This window comes from Phytophthora parasitica (genome assembly GCF_000247585.1).
Source record: "Phytophthora parasitica INRA-310 unplaced genomic scaffold supercont2.76, whole genome shotgun sequence".
Classification (NCBI taxonomy): domain Eukaryota; phylum Oomycota; class Peronosporomycetes; order Peronosporales; family Peronosporaceae; genus Phytophthora; species Phytophthora nicotianae.
In genome coordinates, this window is record NW_008649062.1 from 155,501 (window position 1) to 166,122 (window position 10,622).

General features: G+C 44.8%; 4 protein-coding genes across 4 annotated transcripts; all 4 read left to right on the forward strand.

The window, feature by feature from the left end:
* The first annotated feature begins 164 nt into the window (after positions 1-164).
* Positions 165-2,235, forward strand: PPTG_17822 (hypothetical protein). The gene has a single exon (XM_008915858.1). It carries the CDS (start codon positions 198-200, stop codon positions 2,106-2,108), a length of 1,911 nt encoding a protein of 636 aa, XP_008914106.1. The 5' UTR covers positions 165-197; the 3' UTR covers positions 2,109-2,235.
* A 476-nt stretch (positions 2,236-2,711) lies between these two features.
* PPTG_24239 (hypothetical protein) lies at positions 2,712-2,921 on the forward strand (the record flags this gene model as incomplete). Its single annotated transcript, XM_008915859.1, has 1 exon — positions 2,712-2,921. The coding sequence occupies one exon, from the start codon at positions 2,712-2,714 to the stop codon at positions 2,919-2,921; it is 210 nt and encodes a 69-aa protein (XP_008914107.1).
* A 228-nt stretch (positions 2,922-3,149) lies between these two features.
* PPTG_24240 (hypothetical protein) lies at positions 3,150-3,528 on the forward strand (the record flags this gene model as incomplete). The annotated part of the gene is made up of 2 exons (XM_008915860.1): positions 3,150-3,333; positions 3,485-3,528. The coding sequence occupies 2 exons, from the start codon at positions 3,150-3,152 to the stop codon at positions 3,526-3,528; spliced, it is 228 nt and encodes a 75-aa protein (XP_008914108.1).
* A 2,303-nt stretch (positions 3,529-5,831) lies between these two features.
* Positions 5,832-6,634, forward strand: PPTG_17823 (hypothetical protein). Its single transcript, XM_008915861.1, has one exon. It carries the CDS (start codon positions 5,932-5,934, stop codon positions 6,478-6,480), a length of 549 nt encoding a protein of 182 aa, XP_008914109.1. The 5' UTR covers positions 5,832-5,931; the 3' UTR covers positions 6,481-6,634.
* The last annotated feature ends 3,988 nt before the right edge of the window (positions 6,635-10,622 follow it).

Here is a 10,622-nt window from a genome sequence, read left to right on the forward strand (position 1 = left end):
TTCAGTTCGAAGTATACACTATATTTTCAAATTCTCAAATTTCGTTTATCAAAATATAAAGTTTTCTCGGTTTATTGTTTCGAAATGTTACAGTAGTGGCCGGTGGATGTCCAATACGCTGAAATTATTTGGCTCAATCAGATAATTTCAGCGTAAACTATTTTCAGTATTTTTCACGGCCTACAGCTAATTCCGAGATGGCTGCACCGTTCCAACTCCGAGTCGTGGCGCTTGTCCTGCGGCCTCTTTCACCCGTCGCAGCGCTTCCCCACATTGGAGTGCTCGTCTCGAGCTTCCTCGGTCCGTCGTCATGCCTCTCGCTGTCTGAAGCCTGCGTGTTTGGTTCGATTCAACTGCTCGACTGGATTTGGGAATCCAGTCGCACTTCCGTCAACGACAGGAACCCCGGGTGGTCTCTGACCAATTATCTCCGCTCCGAGCCATTCTACCACCAGTGGCAGTTTCGAGAGGGACTGCAGAATGCTGCTCGTCGTGGGGATGTGGACATGGTCAAGTGGTTCTTCGACCATTGTTCAGGTCTGGAAGTTCCCTCGGAGGTCGTCACAGTAGCTGCAGAAAATGGACATTTGCCAGTGCTACAATTTCTACTTGAGAACGACCAAGGCCGCAACTGTAAACACGAGAAGAAGCTCGTGGAGCTGGAGGAAGATACGTGGGAGGACAGTGTACCGGTCATGCCAGAGGACTGGACTGGTCCTGGTAACGTGGTGAGGTGGGGAGGCCATGCCACACGTGAAGCTGTACGGAACAAACACTTTAACGTTGTTCAATGGCTGGACCAGCATGCACCTCATCAAAATAGTGAGGAAGAGACGAACGATATTATTTCAGTTGCAGCCAATGGAGGCATGGTTGCATTTGCAGAGTCCATACTACCTGAAGGTGCCAGAGTGGTGGAATATCTGCGCGACAGAGCACAATCCGATGCCATTCAGGTGCTACTTGACAGTAATTTAGTTCGAGGAAACCAGGAAGCATCAGCCACTGCGATTTATACCTTAGCTCGTGAAGGCAATTTGGACATGATGAAGCAAGTTGCAAAGCTGCACAGTAGAAAACGAATGAGCCAAGCGTGGATCACACGATGGGAGTGGGGCATGTCAGCTGCTTGCGAGCGTGGAGACTTGGCTATGGTCAAGTGGATGTCTGAAGATCGAGCTGGTAAAGAAGCACTCCGGCGCTCCAATGACAAAATGCTGTTCGTCACTACGGACATTCTTCAAAATGCTGCTAAAAACGGTCATATTGATGTTCTGGAGTACCTGTTTCAGATAGGTTGGGCTGATACAGATGCATCTACTCTGATTGACGCAGCTCGTGGAGGTCGGTTGGAGTGTGTCAAGTGGCTGCTGGAGAATGTGCCGCCTTACGACGAAGACAACTCAACCTCATCTGCTGTAGTAGCCGCTGCTGGAAAGGGTCACTTGGCCATACTGCAATTCTTTCACGATATGGACACGGCAGCATCTAATGGACCTAAATGTAGGCGAGTCGAGCAGAGTATTGAATGGTGGATTGAGGCCGACAAAGCAATGGACAAAGCCGCAGCTAACGGGCAACTCGAGGTGCTAAAGTGGATTCATAGCCATCGATATAATGGCTGCAGCGAGAGCGCTATGGAAGACGCTGCACGTAATGGTCACCTAGAAACACTTAAGTGGCTTCATACCAATACGACTGCTGGCTGTACGGCAAGCGCAATGGATTATGCCGCGTTTAAAGGCCACTTGGACGTGTGCAAGTGGCTACATGTGAACAGATCAGAGGGATGTACTGAGGACGCTGTCAGATATGCCATCGGTAATGGCCACTTGCGGGTTGCGTTTTGGCTTTCGATGCACTATCCGCAGTACATCCCTGAACACAACAGACTGTGGAAATACCCTTCGAACACATTCGATATGTTGCTGTTCCTACAAGTGAAATACCCCACTCTTTTCAGCCTCGAATTTGGACGTGGCACCAAGAGCGATCTATTGTATGAAAACAAGAGGGGAGGCGATTCCCTAATTGCGCAATGGCTAAATCAAAAGTTCCCAGGGCACCCCAAGGAAAGACACCAGCTTGTCTTGTGGCCGCTAATGTAGCCACTGACTCTGTTTGTCGACAGGACACTGTTACTAGCAGATTTACACGTAACCTTGAGGTAGACCATTACTATGAAGTATATAAAAAAATTATCTACGAGCGTTGCTTTTTTCGTTGCTTTTGAAAGTATTATTCTGCCTTACTTTAGAACCAACGCAAACCCACGAGGACGGCTTTGCTAACATTCGACTTACGTGGACCGCGCGCGGTTCAAAGGATCATTCACTGAGTGTTCGTATCGTATGCTTGAGGAATGAGTAACATTCTTCCAAAATGATAGATGATAGAAAGGAGCGTGGGATGAGGTGTGTTTGAAAGAACACCAAGCTGTTTCGTTGGTCGATCTCGACGCTTTTTCTTCCTTCGTTGTTGAGAGGCAAGTTGTGAACGATGGGCCGTCATTATCTCAAGGCTCGTGACTAATCGTACTATACATTGTGTACTTCCGCATTCGCACATAACTCGCCTAAATCGAGCGCTCTCTTTTTATAAATTCTATTCATACGGAAAAAAACTATGAGGATGAAATATTACTACACACTCGGGAATGAGCTTTCTAACTGAAGCAGGACAATTAGATGGGTGAAAGACTCATGTGGACCATGGAGAGGAATACGCCCTCTGGTTCGCTGTTGGTGTTCAAGAGGGCCGTACCCACATCTTACAGTGAGCATCTCGCAGAAAAAATCGACGCGGCTGTGTTACGAGCAGCCATGGCAGGCCGATTGGATGCAGTCAAGTGGCTTACTGAGCGCTGCGCGTTCTGTAATTTCAGTCAAATTATTGAAATGACTGCCAAGCAAGGGCAGTAGGAGGTCCTGTAGTAGTTCAGTGGCATAAAACGAAAAAAAATGGCCCAGAGGCATAGTCTACCAGGATTATGGATGTAGCTGCTGAGCATGGCCATCAAGTGGTTGCATGCCAATCGGTCGGAGGGATGCACGGTCGAAGCGATGATTGACGCCGCAGAGAGCAGTCACTTGAGAGTTGTCATCTAGCTCCTTGGTGTTTGTCCTGCGTTTGTTCCTTCGCAGCCGGGTATGGTCATCAAACCAACAAACCAGTTTGAAATAGTGTTGTTCCTCCACGTTGTGTACCCCCACATCTTCAGCAACGAAAGTGACAAGAGACCAATCTTCGGTGTTGTCGTAGAGCCTAACGACGAGCATGTCAAAGCCTGGATGCAGACGCAGTATTCCGAGGCGTCTATTCTGACTAACAGAGGTACGGGTGAAAGATGAGTACTAAAAAATGTTTAAATTAAGTACGTAAGTAGGCTGTGAGCGTTCTTGGTCAAATGAGTTTAACTTACACTATAACCTAATTGATCACTCAAAATTATTACCGTGAATTTTATAAATCTGAAGTGCTAAAGAATTTTGTATCCACTTGTTCGAAAAGGTGCCTGATGAATTCTAGGAACGATATTTCTGAATTTACGGGGGAAATGTTCTCTTCAAAGTAGCATTTCGAAGAATTTAAATTATTAAGTAAATACTTTTAAAGTAATAATCTTAAAATTGGAGATGAGTTGTTAGAAAAATTGTCTGTGGGCTCCCTTCAATTTTATATACATATACCAGCGCCTTGATGTGTTATTTATCAGTCGATGTCGGTCATACCGTTGTAGAGGAAAAGCCGACTTATCATCTATCGAAGTCGGGGAATCGCGAAACAATAGCTGAACTGCGTAACGGTGGGACATTATTCACCACAAGCAGCATGAGGCTTTAACACTCTCTTGCAAGACAAATACACAGGGGGCTATAGAACGCTGGCTTGTCATTCTGGTCATTCTGTGCGCACTGTGACTTAGCGCTCATTTGCTACTCAAAACGGATTGATCGACCATTGTCTCCCAGTATCGTTACACGGTCCGAAACTCTAGCTCATCGTGAGATATTCCCAACAAACCAGGGGTACGTGAATGGTTCCTACCTCGCTGCTTGCAGCATAAGTACAAACGCAAATGTTCTCTGTCAGGATTCTCCAGGGGCGGTGGTTTCGTGGTGATCGGTGTCCTTCGGACAATGCCCCTTTTTGGGAAGTGTACAGTAAAACTTATGTGAAGTGAAAATAAGTGCACTCAGAATTATTCCAGTCGTGTTTAGACGCCATCTCCAACAAATGCAGAGTGGAAATCCTCAAAATACCAGCTACTTCGGTGAGCTTCAGTGTGGCACGGTAGCTAAAGGTTCAATATCGATATATTGGCACATAGATACACCAAATGAGTATGAACCCCCATCGCGAGGGTTTCCCAGGAAGTTGTTAAAAATGTACGTCTCTAACCTATTTTTGCTTCATCAATCCGACAACCAACAGCAGTTTTTGCGACTTTGCTTTGAAATTCATTGTTTATGGATAGATTCAGATTGGTGCTATTGATTATCTTATCGCGACGAGTTGACCAAGCTGATTCTCCTGTAATGTCGATATGCATGTATTCAGGTCATCGGATGGTGTTGGCTATGACTGTAGATAAGCGACAACCTTGTGCCATAATATAAATATATCGATATATTGCGAACTTTGCTTACTGTTAATCTAAATGTAACAAGAGAATACGAAGCCGAAATTGAGCGAATTGCTATTGTTTCAATGTTTTACGATGGTCTTTATTGTATTTTGAGAGCCACGTACACGTCGGTAGTGTCAGGTGCAGAATCAGATTTGAGCAAACAGCTGCTGGCCCCAATACAGTTCGGTAATTCTTCGACTGTAAGTATCTGAGATCCTAACAGTAAATAAAATTGTATTGAATAATTAAAATACGTCATACCATTTAAAGAAAGACGCTTTGAATGGCACATGACACAACACTATGAGACGTAACTGGTAAAAACAACGTTATGGGATCTTCAGTTTGTAACCCTATAAAAGGAACAATTGAAATTTTTGATTTGAATATTCTGCTAAATCTGAAACTGTACAGTTTATTTTTGATAATAGCAGTACATTCAAATCTGCTTCCCTATCCTCATGGTACACGTTCTGTACGTATCTTCCTAACAGGAAGATAGGAAGGCAATGCAGATCATCATTCAACACATTGTCGTTTACAGAGAAAGGAATCGCCACAGCCTTAGCGTCTACTTCTAGTAGAGCTTAGGCAGCACAGTATTTGCAATTTGTGATATTCGAGGAAAAAACAAAGATGGATGTCTACGTTAAACACATTCGAAAATGGCCCAACACTATTGATAGTGAATTCTACTCTATATGCATTGAACTGTACAATCCTGGACCACCGAACAAAAAAAATCTTCAGTTTCATGCAAATGGCCCACGGCTAATTAATACATTTTGATGCACCCACGCTGGCTATGTGTAGCTGACTGCAGCTTTGCTCAGGTTCGACAACAACAACAAATCGTGTCACTAACTAATTGGGCTACTTGTTTTCAGAAGCCTAACAATAATTGCGCGTCCAGGGTATTAGGATTGGGCGGCTTCAAAAGTTAGGATTTTAGACAAAAATCTAAAATTTGAATCTGTGTCGTCACTTTTTACACGGATGTTTATCTCACCAACATTATTCATCGGACCAGCGAACGGTATGGTTAAGTACCTATATGTACCGTACAAGTGTCTACTTTCTCCAAAAAGCATCAATGAGGCTGAGCGGCTCAGTGATAGCTGCAAAAGCAACAACGTCCATCCCCGTCAGCCCCGTATACTTATCAACCCATCATTGAACAAATCTCATCCCTAAACCTACATAGCAATGTGTGGACGACTAACCTCTCGTAGCACATACCCTGCTCACTCCTCAACTTACCGCTTGTTACGCAGACCTAAGCCAGCGATTCAGCAAGAGCAATGCGTTTCAGTCTCTTCCTAGTTGCGCTTGTGGCCACTTGCGTCGGCTACAGCAGCAACCTCGTCCTGGCTGAAAAAAGAACCTTGGCAGCCGACTCGATTCATACCAACTTCCGCCGTGAAAGCGTGAGCATTGAGAGGAAGCTGACGATCGAGGCTGCATTCGACGTGGATGATGAAGAGAGGGTACTCGAAAGACTGAAGGGCGTCTTTCAAAGGGCTACTCAGAGCGTTAAGCTATTCCAGAGGAACCCTGCGGCGATCAAAGAAGTGGAGAATTTGAAGAATAGTCCTGTGGTCGCTCAAAGCATTCAGAGTGTCAAGAAGAACCCGGTGATGGTGGAGAGGCTCAATTCGCTAAAGCAGAACCCCCAAATCCTCAAGTCGTTACAGGACCAGCCCGCCGGACAAAGTATCACCAAACTGCAGACGTTCGTAACGGGAAGCAAGGCGAAGTCCGATGGACCGAGTTTCATCGTGTGCTTCTTGTTGATCATGGGCGGATTTACTGCCACTCTTCTCTTGGTAAACCTTATCACTCAAGTCTAGAAAACTATGTCGCTCATGGCAACGTGCCTGCCCACCAACAAAACGATGATATTAACCCAGCAAATAAGCCGAACGTCTCCAGATTGTGGATTCATTTTCACTGTCGTTGAAATTGATTACATTTTTATTGTCTACAAGATGAGAATTGATATTTTCATCAGAGGTATCGCGAAAGATGATGCAACACTCTCGCCGAAACTGCAATTGCGTCGTTGTAGCCAGCCTAGCCATCATTGTTCTAAGGGACGACAAGCTTAACCGAATGGTGGTCATCCAGCTGAGGCCCAAGTTGGAAATGCACATTTTAAAAATGTAACTACGATGTGCGTTTGATTTCGGGTAAGATGAAAAATTTCTTATAAGTCAGCTTGCCGTAAGTCAAAGAGAGCTAATTTTAGACTAGCCATTTTTTTTTAACTCTCGACTGGTCACCTTTCAAAATGATGTTTCAACCAGTTACGTTTTGTGATTTCCACTACATGTAGGCACAAGTAGCTAACCAACAAGCAACAGTAACTGTTGAAAATGGAAAAAGAGGCACAAGAATAATACTCGACAAGTCACTCAGAAGTGACAACTGAAACACAAAAAGTAACTAGTCGAGAATTCAATTTCATTTCAAAAATGAATTACTGAAACTTGGGTTTTCTTCCGATCGGAAATTCTGTCTACTTTTACGGTAGACAAAAATTCTCATCGTAATTTAGTTGTTTCTCACAGCACTACTATTGAAATTATATTTACGTACCTTTTCGTCAATAAGGCATGTAATTCAGCATACATCCGGGCTCTAGTTGAGTGCTAAGACTTTTTGTTCACTGAAATTTAATCTAGAGCTTTGGATGCATCTGACAAGGGGTATGATTTCCAGGAATTAAACCTGATATTTAGTAAATCTGACGATGATCAAAACAAAAAAAGGGTCAAATGCAAACTTAAAGTGATGCAAGCATAGGGAATACTCAACAAACCAATAATCTTATAAATTCCATGCGTCATTCGAACCGTCTACCTCAGCCAGGTACGGTAATATTTAAAGACGTACAAGGTTTAAAGCTCTTGAGCAGCACTAGCGTAGGCGTTGACAACAGTCTTCGGCGCCTCGAGATGTATTTGAGTGGTAGTTAGGAGCTTTTCTTCTCTCTCTCTCTCTGTGTTTTACTTGAGTCTGAGAAGTTTCTATTCTCAAACCCTGTCTCATAATTCTTCGTTGAGGTCGACCATTTTCTCTTACTCTCTTCTCGGCATCAACTTGGGGTCGTTAATAGTCGGAGTCTGCATATCATCATTACTTGCATACACAGATCAGCACCATTAGATATCTTTCCTCTCATACCACTCATACTATCCCTTTTTATCAAACACATGCATGTTCCAACACACAAGCAGATTTGGTCTTTAACTTCTTCCAGTTGCTAAGTCCTTGCTGCCAAATCCTCATGCCACATACGTGGCGCTCACAGCCTCGTCGGTTTCATCTTAGCTCGGGCTCTCTTCTTAAAGCGAACTGGGATTCCTCGACGGTCCTTCTGTTTTTGTCTGGCACTCTCTGCCCTGGATTCGTCGGCTTCGGGGCTGTATTCATCCCTAACACTCTGTTCCTCTCTCTTCAGATTTTGCAGTAATAGCGTGGCTTGCTTCCGCGTCCATACGCGCGGTGCGTACTCCCATCGTTTCTCTGTGGCCTTGAAACGCTTCCTGTGGAAGTGGTTTCGTCATCATATCGGCCACATTCGCTTTTGATGCAACGGGTTCTAGTTTTACTCCCCGCTTTTTCACGTACTCGCGAATCTTGAGGTCACTGATATTAAGCTGCTTGGTCCTTCGATGCTTTCCAGCATGCTTCATTAATTCACGAGCACTACTTGAGTCACAATACAGTGTCGTAGCATCTCTCTCCAAGCCTAGCTCATCCACTAGTTGCTCCAGCCAAATTGCTTCATTCATCCCAGTATTCGCTGCAATCAGCTCAGCCTCACAAGTACTTTCAGCAAGGATGTCTTGTTTCCAACATCTCGCCGAGATGAGTTGTCCGTTACAAAACACGGTAAGCCCTGTTACCGACTTCATATCTCCTCCTTCCGAGGCGAAATTAGCATCAGTATAGACCTCGATCTTCAATTTGTCAAATTGGCGTGCCACCTCAAAGTTAAATTGCAATCCCATGTCTTGTGTACCAATCAAGTACCTCAAAACACGCTTTGCTGCTCGCCAATGCGGTACAGCGAACAAATACTGTAGGCACCCAACAAGACTTCGGTACGGCAGCTTCACGCTTTTCTCGTGCTCTTCGGGGCCGGCGTCTGCCAATTTTACCCCATCCACAGTCATCGGAATGCGCACTGGATATGCTGACTCCATGTTGAATTTTACCATGATGTCCTGGATGTACTTCGTTTGCCTGAACGATACGTGAGTCTCTGGATCATAGTGGATCTGAAGTCCCAAAAGATAGTTAACTTCACCGAGACACTTCATCTTAAATCGTTCCGTCAGTTCCGTATCTACGAAGTCCACATCCTTTTCCTTACCAACAAGTAGAATATCATCTACATAGATTGGCAGAAGGACAAGTCTGCCCTCAATCCGAATCCAGTACAGTCCTTCGTCCTTGCAGCTCTGACGAAAGCCAAACTCAATCAGCACAAGATGTAGCGTGTTATTCCAGTTACGTGGTGATTGCCGTAATCCATAGATACTCTTCTTTAGAAGACACACCCAGTCTTCATATCCACGCTTTACAAAACCTTCAGGTTGCTCCATAAAAATGATACGTTCAGTTGGTGCGTTTAGGAAGGCAGTCACAAAATCAAACTGCTTCACTACCGCTTTCGTTAACCCAGCCCACAGGAAGACAAGTCTTAGCGTCTCAAATCTCACAATTGGGGCGAACGTTTCATCAAAATCAATACCCCATATCTGGAAACAACTCATTACCACCAAGCGAGCCTTAAACCGCAGCATCCTTATCTCATTCTCTTTCAAAGTCCATACCCATTTACTTCTCAGGATGTGCGCGTTCTTTGGTCTTGGTACTAGTATCCACGTCTCGTTTTCTAGCTGAGCCAAGAATTCCTCCTTCGTGGCTTCAAGCCATTTCACCTGTTGGGGTGAAGCCATCATCTCATTCCAGGTCATTGGTACTTTGACCTTCATAGTAGCAGTAGCCGAGGCCGATGAGCTGAAGACCGTGGACACAAAATCTTCCAGGCGTGTCGACTTCTTGCGAGCGCGATTGGACTGTCGTGGAGTTTTCACTTCGACAGGTAAATGTCGTTTCCGACGTGGCGGAGGTTTATCTTCAACACTCTCTTCTGAATCTGATGTCTGTGTAGACCCATTCTCCTTTTGCACCAGATCACCACTATTTCATCAATTTCTCTTCCTTGGCCACTCAACATGTCGTTATCCTGACCCTCACGCTGCTCACATACTGCCACTATCGATAGGGGTACCAGCGGAAGCTTCGTGCAGTCCACTGATGGACGTCTTCTCATTCGATACACTTCATTGAGTAGCTTCTCCACGTACCACCTATCTACGGTAGTCTCTTCGTAGAACTTCACATTTTCATGCCGATATTCACTAATCACACCCGTCGTCAAGTCTAATAGTCTATAGCCTTTTGTCTGCGTAGCATATCCGACCATCAGACTAGGTGCACCTTTCACCGACAGCTTGTCCTTACGATAGGCCTTGTCAACGAACTTAACAGCGAGGCATCCAAAGGGTTTAAGGTGGCGTACACTCGGTTTTGATCCAAACATCTTTTCATGAGGTGTCACCTTTTCTGCATTGCCCTTGGAACTGGTTCTGTTGATAGTCTCGATTACGTATCTAGCCGCTTCTCCCCACAGCATTCCGGGAAGACCACAGCTAAACAACACTGAGCGAACTTTATCCATCAGGGCACCATGTGCTTTCTCAATCAAGCATACCTCCTCGGGCGAATGTGGGTGAGAGAAAATTTGTATAGTCTCGCCAGCACACATTTCTTTCATTGCTTGGTTCAAGAACTCCGTGCCTTGATCAGAATGAAACGTCTTCACGACAGTCTGATGTTTGGCACGTACCATATCTCGGAAGCACTTTAAATTGTTCACAGTTTCCTCCTTAGTTTTCTGCCCGTATACCCACTGATA